The 25530-nt window shown below is 50.5% G+C and overlaps 1 protein-coding gene across 1 annotated transcript; it reads right to left on the bottom strand.

The window, feature by feature from the left end:
• Positions 1-888: 888 nt before the first annotated feature.
• Positions 889-25220, bottom strand: ULK3 (unc-51 like kinase 3). The gene is made up of 16 exons (XM_083460508.1): positions 24552-25220; positions 23124-23264; positions 21590-21710; positions 20984-21088; positions 19711-19854; positions 18793-18875; positions 17774-17929; positions 16947-17052; positions 14842-14882; positions 14123-14225; positions 9827-9891; positions 9312-9390; positions 8292-8332; positions 7405-7452; positions 6031-6097; positions 889-1389 (listed from the first exon to the last, which is right to left on the bottom strand). Exons 1-16 carry the CDS (start codon positions 24915-24917, stop codon positions 1373-1375), a joined length of 1683 nt encoding a protein of 560 aa, XP_083316634.1. The 5' UTR covers positions 24918-25220; the 3' UTR covers positions 889-1372.
• Positions 25221-25530: the final 310 nt, after the last annotated feature.

The raw sequence follows: 25530 nt of genomic DNA, 5'->3' as shown, positions 1-25530 counted from the left end.
TGAACTCAGGGAGGGACACCTTGACAAGCCCCCCTTCACACCGGCCACAACCCTGGGAGAGATTTCTGCAGAGAGGATTTCATAGAGGATCATCTTTGCTGTCGCTCTGCTTCCTTTGAGCTGCGACTCCAGAGCGGAGCCTCGCTAGAGACCTGGAGGGTCTTGGAAAGCAGCACAAGCCAGATGTTAAGGGGGAGGGGGACTGCCCATCCTCGCCTTCCAGGGGGGTGGGGAAAGGAGGAGGAGTGTGGAAGGGAGACAAATCAAAAGCTTCTCCGACCATGACAGGGGGGGGGGCTCCATCATCTGTGGCCAAGACGAGTCGGGTCTTGGCAAGGTTCTCCCAGAGCGCTATTAATAACCTCCTGCAAGCGCCCTGGGAGCACAGAAGGCAGATGGGCCTAGCTGCCTCTTTGCTACAGCAGCCTTTGTGGCCCAGCCAAGGCAAAACAAAGGCCTTTCCGTCTCTCCCCGCTGCCCCCGTGTGGGGAAAGGGCCTCACAGCTGAGCAGGCGTTCTGCGTGTAGAAGGTCCCGGGTTCATCTCCAGGGAGGGCGGGGTGAGACACCCCCCCCACTCCGCCGCCTGGAATACTGGGTGGCAGCTGCCGGTCAGTGCAGACAATACTAAGCTGGACAGACGCATTGTCTGACTACATGAAGGCAGCCTCCTATGCTCAGTTTCTTCTACAAGCCCCCTCCCTTTCTCCCCACCAGCAATAAAACACTGTGGGGCGTCCCAGTTAGTGGATCATGTAACCAAAGCAGTTTCCTTCCTCTTGGGGGAAAAAGTCTAATCAAGCTCTTTCTCTGAACAGAACAAGTCCCTCCCCTCCCATGACCTGGGCTTAACAAAATTGGTGGAATAAGCACATCTCTCTCGAGGGCATGAAGTAGAAAGCAGTTTATAGGTGAAGACAGTAATGTGCTCAGTGTGAGCCCTGCTCTTCCCCCTACCAGAGAACCTAAAACCCCAATCCGTATAGCAAAGACCCTCCCCATACAATCAGACCCTCAAAAGCCCCCCTCTTGATTCCATGCTTTGCATCTCCTGAGAGGGGCATGTGGTTGCCCTGAGCTTAATTCCTGTACATTAAAACGCTTAGAGGAGCCCCCGCTTAGACTTAACGCTGCTCAACAAAATTACAATTAGCAGTATATAAATTAATTACACTATACAAGCAACAACCGTTTAAATAGCCTCACACTTAACAAAGAATGCTCCCTCCGTGTGTGTGTGTGTGTGTGTTTTCAAAACCCAAACCCAATTCCATGCCAACAGCCACCGTGAATCTTCAGTGCATAAACTGTGTCCAGGCAAGAGGACCGTCTGTTGTTCGTGGGGCTGAATCCATCGGGCACCATCCAGACAACTACTGCAAGGTACAGGCTGCAGAAGAGAAAACACAAAGAGGCTGACTAGCATCCAAATAAATCCACACCTTTGTTTGAAAACGAAAATCCCTACTTTCAAATCAGACGCAGCAATCTCAGGGGACTCTTCTTTAGCTCGAGGGCCACGCTCCCTTCTGGGCAACCTTTTACAGGCCGCATGTCAGTGGTGGGCGGAGCCAGGGGGAAAGCAGACCCAGCAGTTAATGCAAGTTTCCCCAGAGAAGGAAGGGGCTCTGAGTTCAGGGGCACATTCTAGCCAGGTGCAAAGCAGGGCCAGGGAGGCTGTGGCTCAGGAGAGTCCCTGAGGGCCAGAGGGGAGGCTTGGAGGGCCACATCCAACTCCTAGGCCTGAGGCTCACCGCTGTTGCTCAAGACGTGGGCAGTAAAATTTGAGGCAAAATTTTAACTGTTATTTTATAATCATTAGTTTAATAAGGGATAAATGATTATTTCAAGAACAGCTCTGTACGTGGAAAGCTGCTCTGCTCAGGGCCAAATGGATCTCCCTGACATACTTGCTTTCCTGCAAGAAGGAGGTTTTTTCTCCTCTTCCTCCCATGGTTCCCTCCTTGAAACACAGCACACCTGCTCCTAGGAGCCAAGTATAAATGCAAAATGTAATGCAATATAGTGGGTGCTCGGGTTGCGAACATGATCCGTGCGGGATGCACGTTTGCAACCCACAGCATTCGCAACCCGCAGTGGCACGTCTGCGCATGTGCGGGTTGCAACTCGGTGCATGCGCAAAGAGCAATTTAGCGCTTCTGCACATGCGCAACCGCCGAAACCCAGAAGTAACCCGTTTTGGTACTTCTGGGTTTCGGCGGTCCGTAACCCGAGAAAACGCAACCTGAAGCGTCTGTAACCTGAGGTATGACTGTATGTGTATGTATAGTATGTAATCAAAAAACCAATAAAGATTATCCTGGGGGGGGGGGGGAAACAACAGCACATCTGGGGGAGCCTGGCTGCAACTCACAGAAGGTGGGAACATTGAGGGAGGAATGGGTACAGAACGGAGTGTCATGCTGACTCTCACCATAAGCAGGTGTGTCTTTACACAACAATGTTTTGAAGCAGGCTTCCCTTGTAAGTCTGTATTAGCTACCTACCACCACCACCACCCCGGCCAAGAAAGCAATGGGACTGTTAAGCCCTGCTCAGTGTAGACCCACTGAAATCAATGGTCCTAAGTTAGCCCTCCTCATTAACTTCAGTGAGTCCACTCTGAGTAGGACTGGCACTGAATACTGCCCATGGTGACCAAACCAAAAAGAAATAGACAGGGAAGGCTGCTGTAGAGGAAGGGGGAAGTAGCAATGGCAGAGGTGGAAGGGACACCAAGAGTCATTTAGTCCAGCCCCCTGCAATGCAGAATGCAAATTTCCTTATGCGATTAACTGTTGCACCTTGTTGGATTAGGGAATGAACCAGAGAAGTCAGCCGGGGGTGTTTTTGTGAAACTGACACGCAGCCACTTGGCAAGGGGACATCACTAAGCCCAGGAAGCCCATTCACAAGCTCAGGCCGGGAATGAAGGTCCTGCCGCCAGCCGGGACCCCCCCTCTACCCCATTTGACTTCTCCCAGGCTCAGGAGCTTACGGCAAGCAAAGATGAAGGATTAAAACGATAAGCCATCCCCATCATCATCATCATAAAACGCGCCCTCTGAGCCTCTGGGGAGATTTCTGTGTCAAATGTGAGGCTGAGTATTTCTGTCCACACCCCCCAAACTAAAATGCATTTTGCTTTGATAAAAATAATAACAAGCAAATCCCCACTACTGCTGCTTGCCTAGCGTGGTGGCTGCTCCTGGGGAAAGCATTCCCCCCCCACTTCAAAGGATTGTCTCTCTGGGTCCTTCTGGACACCTGCCTGCCCCCCACTCCCCTGGGCAAAACAGAGTGAGGACTCCCCGCCCCTGCCCCCCCCCCCCGGATTCAATAAGCGTGCAAATGCCTGGGTGGACAGACACGGTCCCTGCTCCCAGGCTTTATGGTTTCCAGGCCCTTTGGCAGGGAGAAGAAATGGTCTCTTTGCCCCTTCTTCCCCTGGGGACGACCAATTCTCCTGAGGCCCAGCTGCGGGAAAGAAAGTGTGGGGAGAGAGGACCAACAGGGCAGTTAATTCCAATTAACCAGCCAAGCTCAAAAGGGGAAGAGGGGAGGGGCGACTTGCAGACCCCGCCCAAGCTGGAAGGAGACACACAAAGAGATCTCCTGCCTCCCTGGGAAGGAGGAACTATGTGGCCACCTCCCCCCCCCCCCCCGAAACCTCACAGACAGCCCTGCTGTGTCTGATCTGCTCCCCCATGAGGATTTTGCTCCACTCCACTTAGCACAGCAGAGCACTGAAATGGGGGCTCTGCCATTCCTATAGTTTTTATCTATATAGTAACACACGTACACCCCCCACCACCACCGCCCACCCTACTCTCCCTCTCCACACACACCCAGCCCCCCTGCAATGGAGCAATTAGTCCTGCTTACTGGGGGGGGGGGGCTGGGCAACCCTTGCTTTCATCTTATGAAGTCTGCAGACTGAACCCTCAACTGAGACGTTAAGCAGAATAAAAGTATCGTTTGCACACCTGCACGAGGCGCTTGACCCCATTCCCTTCCACTCAAAAGAGAACACGTGCAAGCTGTTCACCCCAGAAGACCTGCAGCAGGGATGTTTTTCGAAACCAGCCTGCAGATTCGCTTGGGAGGGCAGGCATTGGTGGTGGCAGGCAGGGGCAGAACCCGGAAGTGGGGAGACTGGGCTGGGCTGCAGGATTGCAGCTCTGTGTCTCTCTGGGCTCCCCCAGATTACCTGCTCAGCGGAGGCCATTTGGGTGAAGGGCACACTGCCTCGCCACTTTCGGTCAGCCTACACCTGCCTCTCTTCTTACTTTCCAACTAGCCCAGGTACGTGGCCATGGTGGTCAGCCTCCTCCTTAGTCTCAGTGCCCTGCTGTCCAGGATGTTTCACTTGTGATGCTACAGCTACAGTGGTGCCCCGCAAGACAAATGCCTCGCAAGACGGAAAACTCGCTAGATGAAAGAGTTTTCCGTTTTGAAGGTGCTTCGCAAAACAAATCTCCTATGGGCTTGCTTCGCAAGACGACAATGTCTTGCGAGTTCCTGCTGGTTCCCCCCCCCTTTTCTAAGCCACTAAGCCGCTTATCAGCTGATCCGATCAGCAGATAAGCCGCTAATAGCGCTAATCCGCTAATCCATCAATGGGCTTGCTTCGCAATACGAAAAAACCGCTAGATGAAGAGAATCACAGAACGGATTCTTTTCGTCTTGCGAGGCACCACTGTACAATGCTACAACTCTATGAGTGCTGCCCCTTGTAGACTCAAAGCTAGAATTAGCCAGCTCCACCTCTCATGATCTCTGGCTGCCTCCCTGCAAGTCCCAGCGGGCGCCAGGCCTGCTCAGTCCAGCATCCGCCCTGATTTGCTTGTACAAATCTCCCAGGGAGGCGAGACGATGCCTGGCGTTTACTGAGCCTTCGTTCTGGCTTGCTTTCGGGAACAGCTATACGAAAATGAAAATTGGTCCTGCGTGAAAGAATGCAAGAAGAGCCCTGGATCTGGCCCGTGTCCCATCACTGAGCCCAGCATCCTTCTCTCACAGGGGTCAGCCAGATTCCCGTGGGGAGCCCATGAGAAGGATCTGAGCACAAGGGCAACTTTCCTCTCCTGCAGTTTCCAACAATTAGGATTCAGAAGTGTTTCCTGCCTCTGGGCGTGGAGGTAAAAGGTAGCCAGCAGGAGGCAGAACAAAGCCGTCAGGGTTAGTAGCCATGGATGGTCACTTTCTGTTTTTTAAAGTATAAATATCTGCTGTGAAATGCTTTGGGAGGCAAGAATTTTATGATAACCCTGAGGAAGAGCTCAGTCAGTAAAGCATGAGACTTCTAACCTCAGGGTCATGGGTTTGCGCCCCACGTTGAGTGAAAGATTCTTGCACTGCAAGGAGTTGGATTAGATAATAATAATAATAGTAGTAGTAGTAGTAGTAGTAATAATAATAATAATAATAATAATAATATTTGTACCCCGCCCATCTGGCTGGGTTTCCCCAGCCACTCTGGGCGGCTTCCAACAAAGATGAAAAATACGCTAAAATGTCACATATTAAAAACTTCCCTGAACAGGGCTGCCTTCAGATGTCTTCTGAATGTCAGGTAGTTGTTTATCGCTTTGACATCTGATGGGAGGGCGTTCCACAGGGCAGGTGCCACTACCGAGAAGGCCCTCTGCCTGGTTCCCTGTAACTTGGCCTCTCGCAGTGAGGGAACCGCCAGAAGGCCCTCGGAGCTGGACCTCAGTGTCCGGGCAGAACGATGGGGGTGGAGACGTTCCTTCAGGTATACTGGACCGAGGCCGTTTAGGGCTTTAAAGGTCAGCACCAACACTTTGAATTGTGCTCGGAAACATACATAGATGACCCTTGTGCTCCCTTCCAACTCTACCATTCTAGGATTCTATGAAATACAGTAAGGGATTGTTTAGCTGAGACTCCTGCACTGCAGGGGTTGGACTAGACGCCCCTTGGGGGACCCACAGTTCTATGAGTCTATGAATAAATAACGCCAACAGAACCCAGCCAAGACTTGGTAAGGAAGAGAACGGGCACTCACAGCTTCTCACAGAGTCCAGCATCCCCTCCTTGCCAATGGCTTCCGCTTCCCACTGCGACTCCTTCATCTGGAGGAAAAGGAGAAGGAAGAGAGGGAGGCGGGTTGTTTCCTCTGATCTCCATGAGGGCGCAAGAGGAGCCTGGCTGGATCAGACCAAGGGTGCATCTAAGACCAGGGTCATGTTTCTATCCGGGCCTCTGAGATGTCCATGAGGAGAACAGGAAGGCAACAGCTCTCCCCGCTGGAGTGCCACACACACACACACACACACACACACAGCAACTAACATTGAGGGGTAGGCTGTTTCTGCATATGGAAGCTCCACTTAGACAGCAGGGCTAGAATAAGAATCCTGCTGGGTGAGACCGCACTATTCTACCCCATGCAGCAGCCGGCCCAATGAGCCAGGAAGCCGGCAAGATTTTATTTATTTAAAGTATTTCAAAAGGACCTGCATATTCTTGAAGAAGAGTTTGGATTTGATATCCTGCTTTATCACTACCCAAAGGAGTCTCAAAGCAGCTAACAATCTCCTTTCCCTTCCTCCCCCACAACAAACACTCTGGGAGGTGAGTGGGGCTGAGAGACTTCAGAGAAGTGTGACTGGCCCAAGGTCACCCAGCAGCTGCATGTGGAGGAGCGGGGAAGCGAACCCAGTTCACCAGATTGCGAGTCCACCGCTCTTAACCACTGCACCACACTGGCTCTCTGAAGAAGGATGTGAAGGCAACAGTGCTTTCCTGCTCCCAATCCCTGGCTCCTTCCTCCTTCCAGAGCTGTCAGCCAATGGCCTGCTGCCTCTGAACACGCAAAGGAATGGGCTCCGGAATTGGATCTCCAGAAGGGGACAGGTAGGGCGCAGGTGGCCCTCTGGGGACACCCAACTCCCACCAGCTAACAAGGCGAATGTCAGGGGTTGTGGGAGTCTGGCGTTGCCTGGAGGGCCCACAGCCCCCTCCCCCTGCGCCAGGCCAAGAGGGGCTTCCAAGGAGGCCCTTTCTTCCAAAGGCAGTGAGCTTCTCTGGGAAGCGAGCCCAGGGACCAAGCACACGCCAGGCAGGAACGGAGACCCAAAGGCCACCTCGCTCCCACAGCACGGATTCTGCAAAGGATGCTTTACTTGAGATTCCAACTCTATGGCACTTAAGAGCCTACAGTGACTCAGCCAATCTTCAGAAAATATTATCTTTGCTTTGAGGCTGGGTTTGTGTTGCTTTTAAAATCAATTAAGCAGTGTATACACCTTATGAAACAATAAACCACCCAAATCTATTTTTCCATGCCCTGCCCCAGCCAAGCCTCCTCTGCCAGCCCCGTGATGCCCACACGTGCCCTCACTGCAGCCCCCACAGAACGCAAAGTGCCCTCCTGTACCTTGATCTGCTCTTTCAGGTATTCCGCTCGGCCCATCAGTGTCTGGATCTGCAAACAGTCATTCACTCGGTCAGATTAGGAGGAAAGAAGAAGAAGGAGCCCCAGTTCAGAGGGTCACACAGGAAGGCAAACCACATGGGAACCCTCCTGCACGGCACCTCGAATCCCACGGAAGAAAAGGTGGTGCAACATACATATAACAATTCCTTCTACAGTGGTGCCTCGCAAGACGAATGCCTCGCAAGACGAAAAACGCGCAAGGTGAAAGAGTTTTCCGTTTTTTGAGTCGTTCCACAAGACGAATTTCCCTATGGGCTTGCTTTGCAAGATGAAACATTTTGCGAGTTCGTTTCCTTTTTCTTAAAGCCGCTAAGCCGCTAATAGCCATGCTTCGCAAGACGAAAAAACCGCAAGACGAAGAGACTTGCGGAACGGATTAATTTCGTCTTGCGAGGCACCACTGTATTTCCAATGTCCACGCTGTGAGTGCCAATCATTTATGTAGCCAAACTGGCACTAATCGCGAGGAACTGTGGCAGGAGGCTTCCCCAAGGCTTGCAGAAGTATAAAAGCGGGGCAAACATGCCCTGATGGTGGGGAACCCCAAAAAAGTTCAACAGGGAGCTCAGAAGTGACAGATTGCTGACTGAAGTTTGCAGGGGGTAGAATGCAGCGGCTGGAATCTTGGACTGGGAGTGTCCCACGCTGCAACATTTTGCTGCAGGTCCACAACAGCTGAGCCACGTCCATTCTGCCGCCTGCGCCCTTTAGTGCCCCCTGCTGGGCACTCTGGCTCCCCAAATACATCCTGCAGGGCTCCCCCACTTCTAAATAATAGCAGCAGCAAAGGGACCAAGCACAGCTCCAGGGACGAGGTGGATACAGACCTCAGCATGCAGCAACTCCCGTCTCCTTCCCGCTGGCTCAGCTGGAGGCAGGAAGGAAAGAAAACCATATAATATGATTTGTGCTGTAACTGTGATGTTTAGCATGTTTTTGCTCATGGTGTTTTATGGATTGTAGTTGCTTTGCTGATGATTTGTTAAGTCTTTAATATGACTTACGTTGTACATGGTAAGCTACTTTGGGATTTGACTGAATGGAAAGTGGCAGAGAAGTGCAATCGATCAATCCATCCTGGAAGGTGGGGTTAGACTGCACAGGAGACCTTACACATCCCTCTCTGGCTTAGCCCCAGGCTCTCTGAAGGACTGTCTTCTCCCACATGTAGCCTCGCCCAGAGATCTCTGGTAGAGGCCCTTCTCTCGTCTTCGTCCCCTGGCACGCTTGGTGGGGACGTGGGAAAGGGCCTTCTTGGTGGTGGCTGCTGCCAGACAACATTGGAACTCCTTCCCTAGAGGAGCTGGACTGGCTCCCTCCTTGATGTCCTCCCACCAGCAGGTGAAAATAGTTTTATTCCTGCAGGCTTTGGGGAACGGAATCCTTATTTAAAGGAAAGGGCTTTTACTAGAGCAGGGTTGTTTTGGCTACCTGTATTAAAGGTAAAGGGACCCCTGACCATTAGGTCCAGTCATGGCCGACTTTGGGGTTGCGGCACTCATCTCGCTTTATTGGCCGAGGGAGCCGGCGTACAGCTTCTGGGTCATGTGGCCGGCATGACTGAGCCGCTTCTGGCGAAACCAGAGCAGTGCATGGAAACGCTGTTTACCTTCCCGCCGGAGTGGTGCCTATTTATCTACTTACACTTCGTGCTTTTGAACTGCTAGGTGGGCAGGAGCAGGGACTGAACAACGGGAGCTCACCCCGTCATGGGGATTCGAACTGCTGGCCTTCTGATCAGCAAGTCCTAGGCTCTGTGGTTTAACCCACAGCGCCACCCGCGTCCCTTGCTACCTGTATTACACCCCCATTAAGCCCCCACCCACCACAAGCTGCTCCCTCCTTACCAGCTAACATGAGCAGCAGCTCCCCCAGGCTCTGCTGGTAGAGATCAAGGGTTTCGCCGTCATCTTTGCCCTCCTCCTCCTGGAAGACAAACACAGAGCAGCTCCGTCAGGCCTCAGTGCTCAAAAAGGAGCAAACAGCCGCCTTCCCCCTAACGAACGTAATGCAAGAACTGGATCAGGCCAGTGGGGGCCCATCTATTCCAGCACCGTGCTCTCACCCTGGTCAGCCAGATGTCTGTGGGAAATGCGCAAGCAGGAATCATGCGCAAGAGCAGCCCTCTCCCCTCCTGTGGGTTCCAGCCACTGAGACTCATAAGCATCGCTGCCTCTGACCGTGGAGGCAGCAGCCATCAAAAGCCCTCTCCTCCATGCCGTCCCTCCCCAGGGACAGGTACACTCCCTTGCCTCCAGGGACAGGGGAGGCAATGCAAGATTAGACTCCAGTTTTCATTTCAGGACAGAGGTTGGGGGTCAATGACAAATCAGCAACTCTCTGCTCCCCTCTGGTGACTGACCTTAGCAACAGCGGCCGACGCCACCTCCAGAGCAGCGTAGAGGCGAGGCTTATCCCTGGACATCTCTGCAGAAAAAATAAATTAAATTATAAGGGGTGTGACCCAGCATGTGCAAGGCCAAGCGGTATCCAGACGCGACAAAGCAAGGTGGTAGAGTCCTGTGAGGATGGAGCAGGCTGTACCACTTCGGGCTGCAAGCAGAGGAGAGGGCAGCACTTTCGAAACTTCTGCAAGTCACAACAGCCCCTCAAACACACCCGCCTGCAAGTAAAAAACCTAACAGGAAGAGGTTCCAGTCCAGGTGCCTGCTCACTGGTGTGGTCCTCGTTTGCTATACTACTTCATATTTCAAATAAAATCTCTAAGTAGTTGGCAACACGGTTAAGCCACAGGTTGCCTCAACTTGCCCATCTGTAAAATGAGACCAGCAGGATGAGACCAGGGTTGGAGGTGCCTGCAAGTGAGAGTGCAACAAAAGGAGGTAAGCAAACAACGCAATGAGCACATGCAGTTAAGAGACTGGAAAGGGAAGGCTTCTTAGGTGTTAGAAACAGCAGCAAAATATGCTGGTTTTCCTTGGAAAAGAAATTCCCGATGGCGATAGCATAGGTGGGACTCTGCTACTAAAGCCTATTTGTAAAGACAAAAGGCATTCACAGACTGACTTTGGACAGTTCCCTAGTGTCGCAGGAACCCCCCCCCCCAAATCATTCAGTTTGTACAAACTTCACACACACTCACACACTACATACGCTATGCTTCTGTTATAAATTCATAGAAAATCAACCATACATCGGATTTCCACTGTTCCACTTTTTTACTCCATGAAGGAAGGACTACAAAATGGGGAAGGTTTGATACAGGGCAGCCATAATCTCTTGAGCATACCAGCACATCCACAGGAGCCCTGCCCAGTTGCTATGCCAACCCGAAATGGTCCTAGACAGAAGACCATCAAGATCACAAAGAACTTGCATATGGGAGTGGATTCAGCCACTCAGCACGGACTGGAACAAAGGACAATAATCAGCTCTTCCCTCTGGGGTTAGGAAACTGCAAACTCCCCTCTGTCGCCTGGAAAGTACTCATGGGGAGGGGGAAAGGGGGAACCAGCCAGGTGACAGGACACTCAGGTTACCACCACAACTCCTCCCTCAACCCCTCCTTTCTGTGATGTATGTATGATGTTTCTGGGGGTGGTCTTGATCTACAGGGTGGCAATTTCAAAAGTCTTTATAAGACCTTGCACACCATTTTTCTGGGTCTTTCCTCTCTCCTGCAAGTGAGGGGAGCACCCTGTTGCAACAGTTCAATAAAGGCCAAGCCTACAGGCTGCTGTTTTGCTCCAAGTTATCCTGGTTGGTGTCTTTGTTTTTGTCCGAGGGAGCCCTCGGATTTTTCCGTTAACACTAGTAGCCCATAAAACTTTCAGAGAAGAGAGCACAGGAATGGGAGTAGTACGCCCTCCCCAACTCCCATCAGCCCCGCCAGCATGAACAATGATCAGGGATGATGGGAGTTGGAGTCTAGAAACATATCTGGAAGCCTCTTCCTTCCCTTAACCCCAATCCCTGACTGAAAGGAAGCCCAGCTACCTACTGATGAATTTACTACTTATTTCCGCTTAACCTCGCCTCCATCTCGCTCCCCACAACTTTGGTTCTCTTCCCCATGCCAAATTTTAAACTGCAAGCTCCACGGGGGGGGGGGGGGAGGGACTTTGCTCTTCTTCTTCTTTTACATGTAATGCACACGTGTGGCATTATCGTCACATGTAGCAGGTGAGGGAACCTTTGGCCTTCCAGATGTTGTTGAGCTACAACTCTAATTATCCCTGGCCGTGGCTGGGCCTGGCTGCAGCTGACGGGAGTTGCAGCGCAGCAACATTTGCAGGGTCAAATATTCCCTGCACCTGATATCTACCGATAGCGACCTCAATTTTTTCACTGCCAGTTCTCATCAGCTGAAACAACAGCAGCTGTGCCAAGGAGGGGGAACCGGCAGGCTGGTGCGAATCCTCAGATTCCTGCAGGAGTATATAAAATAAACCTTTGGGAAAAGGAAACCCCATTAACAGCCCAGCAGGAACCGAATACGTTCCGTGGACACAAAATATTGACTTGGGGTGGAGGAGAGAAAACTTGGCTGCAGGAAGAACAGACTGGAGTACAAGGCTGAGGATTGGGAACAGGAACACTCGGCAGTGACCTTGGACTTTAAATCCCTTCTCTGCTTACACCTTTAAGAAGGGAGAGCCTATCCTCCTCCCCCACAGACACACATATAAGACAATGATTTCACTCCCTAATAGAAAACGCACCGAGAAACGCAAGAAAACTTGGATGCAATTATCTAAGGTGAGAAAACACTGAACTGATGTCCGTTTTTCATAAATAATTTGACTGGCAATAATAACTCTTGGAAATCCTTATTTCTAGACGCATCTCGAAAAAGAAACATAAAAGAATTAAATGATACAGACTTCCAACAGATTTATAGTCGTCAAAAAACCGAGGTATGGAACCAAATATCATGATATGTTTAACATACTTTAGAATGTATATAATTTATTATATTTATAGTAGTAGATAGGTAGCCGTGTTGGTCTGTCATAGTCAAAATAAAAAATTCCTTCCAGTAGCACCTTAAAGACCAACTAAGTTAGTTCTTGGTATGAGCTTTCGTGTGCATGCACACTTCTTCAGATACTGAAGAAGTGTGCATGCACACGAAAGCTCATACCAAGAACTAACTTAGTTGGTCTTTAAGGTGCTACTGGAAGGATTTTTTTTTTATTTTGACTATGGCAGAAGTGTGCATGTATCTGAAGAAGTGTGCATGCACACGAAAGCTCATACCAAGAACTAACTTAGTTGGTCTTTAAGGTGCTACTGGAAGGATTTTTTTTTTATTTTGACTATGGCAGAAGTGTGCATGTATCTGAAGAAGTGTGCATGCACACGAAAGCTCATACCAAGAACTAACTTAGTTGGTCTTTAAGGTGCTACTGGAAGGATTTTTTTTTTATTTTGACTATGGCAGAAGTGTGCATGTATCTGAAGAAGTGTGCATGCACACGAAAGCTCATACCAAGAACTAACTTAGTTGGTCTTTAAGGTGCTACTGGAAGGATTTTTTTATTTTTATTATATTTATGATCTATGGAGTGAAGCACCTTGATCTATCTTGACATATTTTTTGATATTACCAGCTGAAGAAGGAGTGTACTCCGAAACAGGGCCCTGTCCTGGTCACCACTACTGAGTCGTACATCTGATTCACACTCCGGATACTCCTTTTTGGCCCCATTTGATCCTTTATTCTTTATTCTTTATTCTGATTTTATACAATATGGACTCTTTTTGACTGCTATTGAGACTTGTATAAAACAATTGTTGTGTACTGGTATTTCATGTACCTTTGTACTATATCACTGTGTATTTGAAACTCATTATTTCTGTACTTAAACGTTGTATCCCAACTTACCATTACTTTAAAACTATCGTACTTACACGGTGTGTTTAATTTTCTACTAGCTTCAAACTGTTATTCTTAGCAGAATATACACGTTTTTCTTTTCAACTCTTGAGTAGGAATTATTCCTTATATTGAAACTTTTGGCCAGAGTTCTTGATATATCCTTTTCAGTTTTTTATGCTGAGTCTGACCATTGCTCCATCCAGTTCAGTATTATCTACTGACCAGCAGCAATGACTCTCCAGGATTTCAGGCACTGACTTGCCATTGAGCTATCAGGCCTTTTTTATTTTTTGACATTAATTTTTTATTTCCAAAACCGAAAAAAGAAAAATTACAAACATCAAATTCAACATCCATATTCATTTTCTAACATAAACCTATTACATAATTAACTAAATTAAAATATAGCTAATTACTCTAAACTTCTCTTTGCTGTAAACAAATACAACGCAGTTAGAAATTTTATATAAAAGCTTTTATATTATAAATTTCAAATTCCCCTATATCCCCGTTCCCCTTCACCCATGTGTGATCTCTTTTTTTCTTCTTCTTCCGTCTTGTCATGTTGTTATAATTTAATCACTGTTCAGCTGATTCTTTTATTATTTCCTTCCTTACCCCTGCACGTTTTACACATTATCTATTAATATTCCAGTTCCGGAACCATAATTTTTCATATATTCCTGAAGTGAAGGGCTTTTTGGTTTGACTCCTATTTCCTAACAAAAACATGTTGCAAAGTGCAGAGTGCTCTAGGCTGCTGTTCTCAAAAACATGCCCCCTGTGCCCCACTTGGCCCTCTGCTCTGGAAATTACCTTTCAAGATGTCCCTGGCAGGGCAGCCCTGCTGAAGGAGGGCCTTGTTGTTGGAAGCAACCAGTGCTTTGAGCTGCTCTGCTCGGGAAATGTATTCGCTCACCTAAGCACAAGGAAACAACACGACACAGTCACGAAATTTCATTCTCAGAGGTGCAAGAGAAAAGCAGGCACCTCCAGGGCCTTCTTGCTTGTGGCACCAGCCCTGCAGCTCCCAGCCACGAAAGCTAACTTCTACCTTCACTGCCCAAGGCAGCCTGCTCCTGGGAGCCGGTTGCTGGGAGCCACAAGCAGGGAGAGGTGCTGCTGGGCTCAGGTCTGGTTTGAGGGCTTCTGGCAGCCCACTGCAAGAAGATGATGCTGGACTAGATGGACCACTGGCCGGATCCAGCATAAGGGCTCTGCTTATGTCCTGTTGGTGTGACATCTCAGGAAGGCCTGCAAGCCTGGGCCTTGACATGGATTCCAAGGCATCAGACTGAATTCTGGCTCTTCTGAGCAGCCCTTGGGCTAAATCAGTCAAAACGAGAACAAATCTCCGCCTGTCATGGGCTCCGCCTACTGTTGACCGCCCAGCCTTCTGCCCAATGAGCACCAGCCACCACTGCTCTGCTCCCTCATTGGCTGAACCCTGACCATGACCTCATGCACCCACCCACAGTTCGGCCCAAAGGTGCCCCAATTCACAGCTTTTCCACTGGCTGAAAAGGAGGACTGACCTTGGATCGGATCGCCTCCTTCCTGCGGACATCGACTTCGTCTGAGGGTGGCAAGACAGAGGCAGGTTAGGGAGAAAGGGAAAGTCCATGGAGTGAGCGAAGAAAATGGGAAACTGTCCCAGTACAACTCCCTGTTTCTCATCGTCAGCTCCGAGCTGCATCAGGGAGACGGACGGACATCAACCAGCCTCCGTGTCTGAAGGGGGTTGGAGTAAAGCAAGCAGAAGCGCCCCCCCTCCTGCTCAGAGCAGAGTCCCTCCTCCCAGACTCAGAGATGGAGAGACTCCCCCATGTTTCAGAGGCCTTGCAAAGATCCTGGGGAGGGGAACTGTAGGAGTATACATGTCCAGAGTGTGGGGATCAATGGGATTACTATGAAGAATTATAAAATATGCATCAAGCCATTGTGTCTGCTATGAAAGCATGGCGTTGACTGGGTTCGATTCATTGACAATAATTTCTGATCAAATCCCACAACCCTCTGCATCTCTGGCCATTTCCTCTACTGTCCATTTCTCTCTGCTTGACAAGTCACGTACACAGCCCAGTCGCCAGTTACTTCATCGGGCATCCTGAGCCATAAAAGATAGTAGGCAGTTTCTTTGATGTAGCTATTGTTAGTTTTGTTAATCTTAGGACCAGGAAGAGTTCACAAGGAGATGGTAAATACTGTTTACTCCTGTTTATGACCTTCCTAAAAGCATTCCTCTTCACTTCCTATTTTATTTACGCTGGGTTACTAGAGTAATGCATGCTCAAGTAGGAAATAGTTTCTTTGTAGTTAAAAGAATTTCTTCTGATCTAACTTTGTCCCACCTGGGGTTTTTTGAAATGCTCAGAGGAAATCTGATTGGTTCTTACGAACACTGTGTAAAAAAGTTCTTTTGTGAATAAAACGACCTGGGCCGGAGAGTGGACAGGAATTCTTATTATACGCACTCCTCCCAGAGCCTTGCTGGTTCAAGCCTCTGTGTGTATTTTCATTATCAGAGTCTAACCCTTCCTTTGCTTTGGGAACGCCTCAACACTCTGGACATGTGCACTCCTATAGGGAATTCCTGGAGACAGCCCACTTCTGGCTAGCCAGCCGGGCCAGCCCCTTGCCCTTGGGCATGTGCCCATCTCCCCTGAGCCACTATCGTATGTCATGGGTCCTGCCCCATGGAAATGGTCAAGGATGGGCCATAAGACCACACCTGTCTTCCTCCTTCTTCCCCTTTGAAATAATTTCATTTTAGGTCGTAACGGGATTAAGACGGATGGAGGTCTCTGATGCGTCCTGCTTGCCTACGAAGGACAGAAGAAGAGGAAGGCAGGGCCAGGAATGCAACCTGCTGTGGGCAAGAACTTGCCTCTCTTAGAAGTGGACTTTGGGACAGGCAACACACGCAGCTCCGGATATGAAAACAGATATGCTGTTCTCATTTAATTTATTTCATAAAATGTATATACAGTGGTACCTCGGGTTACATACGCTTCAGGTTACATATGCTTCAGGTTACAAACTCTGCTAACCCAGAAATATTACCTCGGGTTAAGAACTTTGCTTCAGGATGAGAACAGAAATCGTGCTCCGGCAGCGCGGCAGCAGCAGGAGGCCCCATTAATTAAAGCGGTGCTTCAGGTTAAGAACAGTTTCAGGTTAAGAACGGACCTCCGGAATGAATTAAGTATGTAATCAGAGGTACCACTGTACCGCTTGATTGTAAAAAGCAAAACAAAACAAAGAAACTCAAAGGAGTTTACAAAAAAGGTGATAAAATGACCAATAAGAACATTTAACAACAATAATTTAAAACTTTCAAAAAATTAAAATCAACAATAAATTAAACCCAGATTTACTTGCACCACCTTTCTCAGCATCTGGGCAGCCTTGTCTAAACGAGAATGTTTCTAGCAGGTGCCGAAAAGAGTAGACTGAAGGCAGTGAGTTCCAAAGTGTAGGAGTTGCCACCATAAAAAGTTCAATTTATTACAAATATGGAATGGGAATTTTGTGGCCCCCGTAACAAAGCTGCTTCTGCCAATCTAAGCAGCCGAGCGGCAATTGTGGGGCAAGGCAGTTTCGCAAAGAGGGGAACAATAAAAGCCTCTGGGCCACTCACAGCGCAAGGCGGGGACGAAGTACTCCAGGGCCCTGCTGTAGAGGGAGAGGGCGGCAGCAGCGTCGCCTTCCTGGTCCTTCTTTATCGCTTCCGTCACGAGAGACGACTGCAAAGGGAAGAGATACAGAATGGAGAAAAGCGGGAGAGGAGGAATGGAAGAGGGGAATTGGTTCAATGACCAAGCGCAGCTTGGGCCAAGCGGAGGGTGGACAACCTTAGGCCTGGGGGCCACATGTGGCCCTCCAAGCCTCTCCATCAGGCTCTCAGGGCCCTCTCCAGGCCACCCCACTCCCTGGTCCTGCCCCACACTCTCCCCATGCTTCTGCTTGGCTGGAAAGCGTCCTTGGACTTGGAGCTGACGCCTCTTGCTTGCCTGGATAGAGAGGTATGTAAAATAACAGTGAATTCAGGTGTGAGCCAAAGCCGAGGGTCCCACCTGCTGCCTACTGCCAGCATGCGGCCCCTGGAAAGCTGCCCAGAAGGCAATGTGGCCCTCGGGCCCCCTTCCTCTGTGTTAAGTGTCTGGAGGAGGGAATTGTACAGCTGCGTCCCTCTGTGTTCAGGAACTCTTGCCTCTGAGAATCAGCATTCTCAGCAAGATCTTGCCCCCAAAGAGAGACAGGGAGTAATGTTTGGGCTGATGGGGAAATGGACCCATTTCTATGCCCACATTCAGAAGACGGTTCCCCTCTATGTCGCCAGATGGCTGCCCTCATGCCTACAGAGGAGAGGGCAGCCCCCCATCTCACCAGCTCCAGTGCCCAACTGGTAACCCAGACCCACATCCTGCAAATCCCCCCCCCGCAGGCTCTCTCTAGCCCTCTTACCGCTTTGCCCAGGCTCTCCAAGCCGGGCATGTGCTCCATGTCCACAAAGGGGTGGGCAAAGAACTCCTGGAAAGAGAGGCGCTGCTGGGGGTCCCTCTTCAGCAGGCGCTGGAGGAGGTCCCGGCACTCCAGCGAGAGGCGGGGGCGGCTGGGGAGCTGTGGGGGGCAAGGCAGAAGGCTGAGACACAGGTAGAGAAGCTCCCAACCTCACCTCACCTCGGGGCACCGGCAGCGCTGAGCTGGAAACGGGACGGGGGAAGCAATCCCTTCCTGGACACAGGAGTGCCATGCAAAGGATTGTGGGCCCACTGGTCCACGGTGGTACTTTCATAGCCATGAGGCTCTCTCAAGAGAGTAACGTGTATTTTCCAAAGGAGAAAAGGGAGGTGCTTGCCCCAAGGAGCTTACAGTCTAATCCAGGTAGTGGGATTCCCTAGGGGGACCCTGGAGGTGTAAATGACTGCCAGATTTGTTGAATTAATTAAACTAAACTGTTTTAATTGAATTTTAGATATATGTGCAATTAATGATCACTGTTTTGAATTTTCTTGTATTATTGCACTCCTTAGTGGGTCATGCAAACGGCTATTCTGAATTCTGCATTGTATAGGGTCGGGGGCACTGGGGGTGGGTCTGTGGAACCAAGGGTCCCAAAAAGTCTGAGGACCAATTAGCGGCAGGGGGAGGCTGAACCCCCCACACTCTGCCTGACAGCAGTCCCCCTCTTGCCACTGCCCTGTGTCTGAATTGAACCAGGCCAAGCCACTTGAATGACGTTTTTGAGATGATCAGACCAAGTTACATTAATCTCTGCCTGCAAACTGAACCCTACAGGGTGTGTCAAGTTGGACCGATCTTGGCAGGACGTTGGAAGAACTGTGATGGGAATCTTCAAATAGCTGGTGGGAGGTGGTGGTGGAGTTGGGGTCAGGATGGCAGGGCAGGGAAAGGAACCACCTCCTTTCTGTCCCTCCCCAGGACTGCACAAATACCAACACCCCCAGGAGCCACGAGGTTACCTCGATGGGTTGGTTGCTGCGGATCTTCTCCTCCAGCTCAGTAAACGACTTGGAGGCAAAAGGTGGCCGGCCAAACACAGCCTCTGAGAAGGGAAATAAGCCCCCATCCCCAAATAAGACAGGGAGCCACATGTGTGTCGCATGCTCGGCTGAATTACCACCACCCAGCAGCCCCAATGCTCAGCAATGCTCAACTGCCACAAGAACCCAAGACAGCCTCTGATGGAGAGGGGAAAAGGCCATTGTGGTGAGCAGCCATGGATACCAGAGTCAGCTTTACAGTTATTGACACCAGCATCCACAAAAATGGAAGTGATTGGGGCCAGTGAAGGCAGGAAGGGGCCTAGTCAGAAACTGGGCAGGGAGGCGGATGTAGGATTAGGCAAGAGCAACCGCAGAGCATGCACTCCCCAGGCAGAACTAGACGCTTGCTTCTCTCCCTTTTAAAAATGAGCTAAGTTTCTAGCCCTCAATGCTGGCAAAGGGGGAATAAAGAACCCTGATACAGGCAGGGCTTTGTATACTCTGGACTTCAAAAGAACAATCGAAATTCCAGCCCATCGGAGATCACAGCTACACGCAGCACTTTCTGCCACTTTATTCCCATTACACCTTATCCAGAACATAAGAATATGCAATGTGTGTGGTTTTTAGCATAGGTATTTCAACCTCCTTCATTGGAGGTTTTAAAGCAGAGGTCAGATGGCCACCTGTCAGGGATTCTATGATTCCTGCACTACAGAGGGTTGGGCTAGATGACCCTCGGGGTCCCTTCCAGCTCCATAATTCTGTGAGTGTATTATTCAGTCCTCCCAATTCATTTTGCGCAGCCTCTCAGCTCCAGCATGGAGCTTAGCCAGCGCCTGGGAAGTCAAGACGGAGCCCCAACCTCCCCTCAAAACTGAAGGATGGACTTACCGTAGAGAATCACCCCCACGGACCACAAATCCACGCGGGCGTCATATTGCCGGTTGCACACCATCTCGGGAGCCATGTAGAGGGGAGAGCCCCTCAGCACGTGCTTCTCATCCCTTGGGGACATGTGCTGGGCAAATCCGAAATCTGGCAGGGAGGGGGGAGGGGGAAGGTGACCCAGAAAAACTGTCATCGGGCATGACATAGTAACCTTGCAGTTATCAACTGGCCTGGTATCCACAGGCAACCAGAAATCCCACACTGGGGATTGAGCAGGCTGGTGAAAATCTCCCTAGGATTTTCTGCTGGCTGCAGAGTGGGGAAAACTAGCCCTAATCAGGCCCATTGTAAAGGTAAAGGGACCCCTGACCATTAGGTCGAGTCGTGGCTGACTCTGGGGTTGCGGCGCTCATCTCGCTTTATTGGCCAAGGGAGCCGGCGTACAGCTTCTGGGTCATGTGGCCAGCATGACTAAGCTGCTTCTAGTGAACCAGAGCAGCTCACGGAAACGCCGTTTACCTTCCTGCCTATTTATCTACTTGCACTTTGACATGTTTTTGAACTGCTAGGTTGGCAGGAGCAGGGACCAAGCAACAGGAGCTCACCCCGTCGTGGGGATTCAAACTGCCGACCTTCTGATCGGCAAGTCCTAGGCTCTGTGGTTTAACCCACAGCGCCACCCACGTCCCATTGTACGTTACAGTTATCAGCGACTGTATTGCTATAGCTTTCTACTTTGTTGCATTTGGTATTTTTAATTTTTTATCATTACAGTGGTACCTTGGGTTACATACACTTCAGGTTACATACGCTTCAGGTTACAGACTCAGTTAACCCAGAAATAGTACCTCAGGTTAAGAACTTTGCTTCAGGATGAGAACAGAAATTGCACGGCGGCGGCGCAGCAGGCCCCTTTAGCTAAAGTGGTACCTCAGGTTAAGAATAGTTTCAGGTTAAGAACGGACCTCCTGAACTAATTAAGTTCTTAACCCGAGGTACCACTGTATCTATTATGATTTATCCTAAGTATTTCTATACATTAAAAATATCTCCAAAAGGTGTACAGAAATAGCTAAGTAGGCACGGGGAACCTCTGACTCTCTGTGTGGCTATAATACTAGCCTTTGGGATTGACTGGTTGAAATAAAAGATTGGCACATGAACGAGAAAAATAATGTGGGGAGAAAGGAGCACCTGAGCCTGCTGGCCTGAAAGCCCAAACGAAGCCTCCCTGAGCCTGGGGGGCAAGCCCTGCCCCGCCCTGCCCCACACCAACCTGCCAGTTTGAGGTGAGGCTTATCCAAGGAGCTCAGCAGAATGTTCTGAGGCTTCAGATCCAAGTGGGAAATATTCTTGTCATGGAGGAACTTTAAGGCACAGGCTGTTGGGACAAACAGGAAAGAGCAGTTGCAGGCGGCAGGGGACTGTCAAGGCATCCCTCTCCAGCCAGCAGTCTCCTTCCCAAAAAAACAGACTCCTCTGCCTCCAAGATTTCCTTTCCTTTCTCTGGCACAGAGATAGGGGAGAAAATGCAACTCCCTCCTTCCACACATCTCGAGCCAAGATGTAAAGGGAAACACAGCGATCCTTTGAAAATCCACACTTCTCTGGATTTTGCAACATGGTTCTCCAACCAAATAAAATTTGCAGGCACAGTTTGAGCCGCACCCACAAATGGATGTTTTCTCTTTGCAAATGGTTTTGCCGTTCTGCAGACGAAATAGGTTTGTTTGTGAGCACAGTTTGAATCCAAACCCCATGGCTGAGATTTTTTAAAGTGGAGATGCCAGGAATTAACCCTGGGACTTCCTGCGCACAAACAGTATGCTCTACCTATGAGCTCCACCCCCAAATTATTTTCCTTTCCTCTCCAACTCCTTACCCAATTGCTGTAGGAAAATGCGAGCCACCTTTTCCGGCAGGATCCTCCGTGCATGGATAAAGCGAGACAGGTCACCCCCAGCACAAAATTCCATGATCAGGTAGATATAGTCCTTGTTCCACTAAAAGGCAAACAGGCGCTATCAGGCTTCTAGAAAGACAAACCCTGTCCTATCTCCACCAAGTTCATTCCTCTGCCTGCAAGTTCCTAGTCCTTATGAATGCAACACAAATGTGGAAGCAGCTGGGTGATGCCATTAAGTGCAATCCTATGCACAGCAACCTGGGAATATGCCCTATTGAAAACTCAGGAATTTACTTTTGAGTAAGCACGAATAGAACTGCACTGTCAATCTCAAGAGTCAGCAAAGTGGGTGCCTCAAACCAGTATTAACACATAAATGGCTTTAATTGTTCAGAGCATCTATCACCCTTGCTACGTGTCTCGTCTACTGCAATCCTCAGGAAGGAGGCGACACAAAGCAAGCATTCTTGTGGCTCCGCCACCAGGAGACATTCAGTTTACCCCCATAGTAGACACATGAAAACAAAGGGCAGAGGCATTTTTATTTTCCAGGTGTGAGGACCATAATTGGAATTGACTTTTGGAGGTGGTATTAAAGGTAATAACTTTTGCTAAGTTAGCTTCACCAGGGCAGCATTGCACTCTGCACTTGAAGCAATATCCTACCACTTCCACACACACACCCCTGCAATCCTGGGAACTGTAGTTTAAGGGGTGCTAAGTGTTGTTAAAAGGGTAAAGGTACCCCTGACCGTTAGGTCCAGTCGTGGACGACTCTGGGGTTGCTTGCTCATCTTGCTTTACTGGCCAAGGAAGCTGGCATTTGTCCGCAGACAGCTTCCAGGTCATGTGGCCAGCATGACTAAGCCGCTTGTGGCAAACCAGAGCAGCGCACGGAAACGCCGTTTACCTTCCCACCAGAGCGGTACCTATTTATCTACTTGCACTTTGATGTGCTTTCTAACTGCTAGGTGGGCAGGAGCAGGGACCGAGCAACGGGAGCTCACCCCATCGCGGGGATTCGAACTGCCGACCTTCTGATCGGCAAGCCCTAGGCTCAGTGGTTTAGACCACAGCGCCACCTGCACCCCGTTGTTAGGAGACCCCTATTCCTCTCTTGGAGCTACAATTCCCAGAGGTCGGTTGTTAAACCAAGATAAGGACTGCCTTCCGTTTCGGCCTTTAAGCACCTGCTGAAATCTTTGCTATTCTGCCAGGCTCATGCATGAAATTCAGAATATATCTTTCCATAATAGTTAGTTGAGAGTCTCTGATTTCATATTTTTCATGTGTTTTTTCTTATATAGTGAGATTATTGTAAACTGCTTTGGTATTGTTTTCTGTATGATATAGTGGTACATAAATCTCAGCAACATCCAGAGCGCCAAAGGTTCTCCACCTTATCGGATGTGTCACACATCCGAGGAATAAAAGCTCCCCCGTTTTCCAGCTGGAGGCTCCAGAGTCCTCCTGGCTGACACCTCAGCCCAGCCCGGTCTCCCCTCCCCACCTGAAAGTCCTTCAGCTCCACAATGTGCGGATGGCGGATGGTCTTGAGGATCTCGATTTCTGTCAAGAGGTTCTCCACAGACGCCTTGTTCAAGCTCTTCTTGCTGACGCACTTGATGGCCACGACCTCCCGGACGTCCTTCTAGCCAGGAAAAGAACACGCGACACCACACAAACGAACGTCAGCAACACAAGCACCTTCAGTCCTGACGGTGGAAGTCTCAGGGAAGGTCTTGAGAGGTCCAGGGAAGTTGCTATGGAGATGGGCATTCCTTCAGATCAGGAGAGGGAATGTCTTTTCCACATCAGGGGCCGCCTTCCCTTCTGAAGAGGCTTCTGGAGGCCACTGATGGGCAAGGCCAGAGGCCAAAGCGGGCAGAGCAACAAACACAGGTTTGTGTGACAGGGCAGTTTCTACATTCCCTTGATCTTCACCCTCCACCCAAGGGAGCAAGAGGTACAGGGACGCTCACTCCAGGCAGGTGAAACATTCAAGGAGGGGGCTAAGGAGGGTCACCTGGGGCTGGGGGCTGGAGGAAGCCCTTAAGGCTGGAGGGCCAAATCTGAGTGCTAAGAGAGCGGCAGGTTGGAGAAGAAGAGAATATCTTGAGCCAGAAGTTGGGATATCAACTGAGATCAGGACAGGATCACAGCAAATACTTAAAAGACTGCTGAGATGATTGCCCCTTCCCCTCAAAGCTGATTTGATGACTCAGACTCCATCCCTGGACCCAAAAACCAGTGTTGCAAGCAAGGAACCTCCAGGGTGGCCCCAACGCCCAAAAAATTAAGACTCAGGTGAAGGATGCACTCACAAGAATCCACCTTTTGCTGAAGGGATCTACCAGTCAAGTTACACCTGGGACCCAAACCCTGCAGGGTAGCGATGGGGGACGCTTTGGCCCTCCTGCTGCTGTTGGACTCCAACTCCCATCAGCCCCAGCAAGCACGGCCAAGGGCCAGGGACGCTGGGAGCCGAAGTTCAGCAACATCCTGAGCGCCAGAGGTTCTCCCGACCCCTGACTCCGGGTGTCTCCTTTTAGTGCTACGCCCGATATCAACCCCCCTGCGTCCTGCCTCCGACAGAGGACAGCCAAACTGCTTCCGGGAAAGTCCTCTCCCTGCCGCGGCTGCTTCCAGGTACAGTGGCGTAGCGTGGGTTGTCAGCACCCGGGGCAAGGCAAGTAATTTGCGCCCCCTAACCCGTGGATTTGCGCCCCCTAACCCTAACCCCCAGATGTTGCGCCCGGTGCGGCCGGCCCCCCCTGCACCCCCCACGCTACGCCACTGTCCAGGTAGGCTGCTCCCGGGCGTGGAGGCTCCGCGCCGCGGCCTCTGGGTCAGGGGGGCGGATTCCCTGCACCTCGTGCATTTGCGCCCCCCAACCCCGGACCTCGCGCCCCCCAACCGGGGCCCTTCCCTTCCCTACCTTCCTGTAGGCTTTGAAGACAGTGGCGTAGGTGCCGCTGCCCAGCCTCTCGGTCAGGATGAAGTCCTCCAGCTGCGGCGGCGCCCAGCCGGCCATCCCGGCGACCCCCCCATGCGGCCCCCGGAGGCTGGCGAGCGGAACCCGGCCCTCTCTGGGACCCCGCGGGGGCGCCTGGCTTCCCGGAACGGCGGCGCGGGAGGCGGAGCAGCGCCGGCAGAAGCGCACCTTCGGACGCCCCCTGGCGGCGACCCGCGGCAGAGGCGAGGCGGGGCGGCGCTCGTGGGAACTCCGCCTCCGCTGTCGCGCGTCTGCAATGCGGGGCGGGGAAGAGGAGAAGCGAGCCCTGGATCGCCCCCCGATTCGCATCTGGTCGACGGAGGATAGAAGCTGAGCAGCTCTGGCCCGAATAAGCCTCGCTGCGAAATGCTGAACTCCCCTTTTGGAAAGCGCGCCCCTTTGGTAAAAAAATGGAAGAGGACTGGACGCAAGCTCAGCCCCGCGCGTGATGGCAAGAAAGTCCGTCGCCCTCGATCTCGACGCGGCTTCAGGCTCCCGTCCTCAGCTGTGATCGGTTGTGTTTGGTACTAAACTTTTAATTTTAAGAGTGGCTCTTGATCGGTGGCTTTTAGCATGTCCCTGTGGGTAACTGTATTCAACACGTTTTTAAATAAAATGTTGAAAAGTGCTGGGCTTCTAGAAGTTGTCTTAAGAACAAGCAGAACGCTGGGTTTGCCCTAGTTGTTGCAATAAAATTGCATTGGCCAAAACCTGCTTCATCCTTTGAAATTCCCCAATATTAACAGTGCATTAGCTTTGCATGTGCATTTCCAGGCAACTTACAATAATCACAAAACAAAAATTTGATTTGGAAAGCAATACTTAACGCAGCACCACCAATCCCCCTTTGGGGACACCCAACTCTCGCTCTCTGCAAAAGGCTCAATTGCATAACTAACTTGTGTTGCATTAAATACAGTAA

This window comes from Podarcis liolepis (genome assembly GCF_965112155.1).
Source record: "Podarcis liolepis genome assembly, chromosome: 9".
NCBI lineage: Eukaryota > Metazoa > Chordata > Lepidosauria > Squamata > Lacertidae > Podarcis > Podarcis liolepis.
The sequence above is the reverse complement of the archived record's forward strand: the minus strand, read 5'-3'. Positions and strand labels throughout refer to the sequence as shown.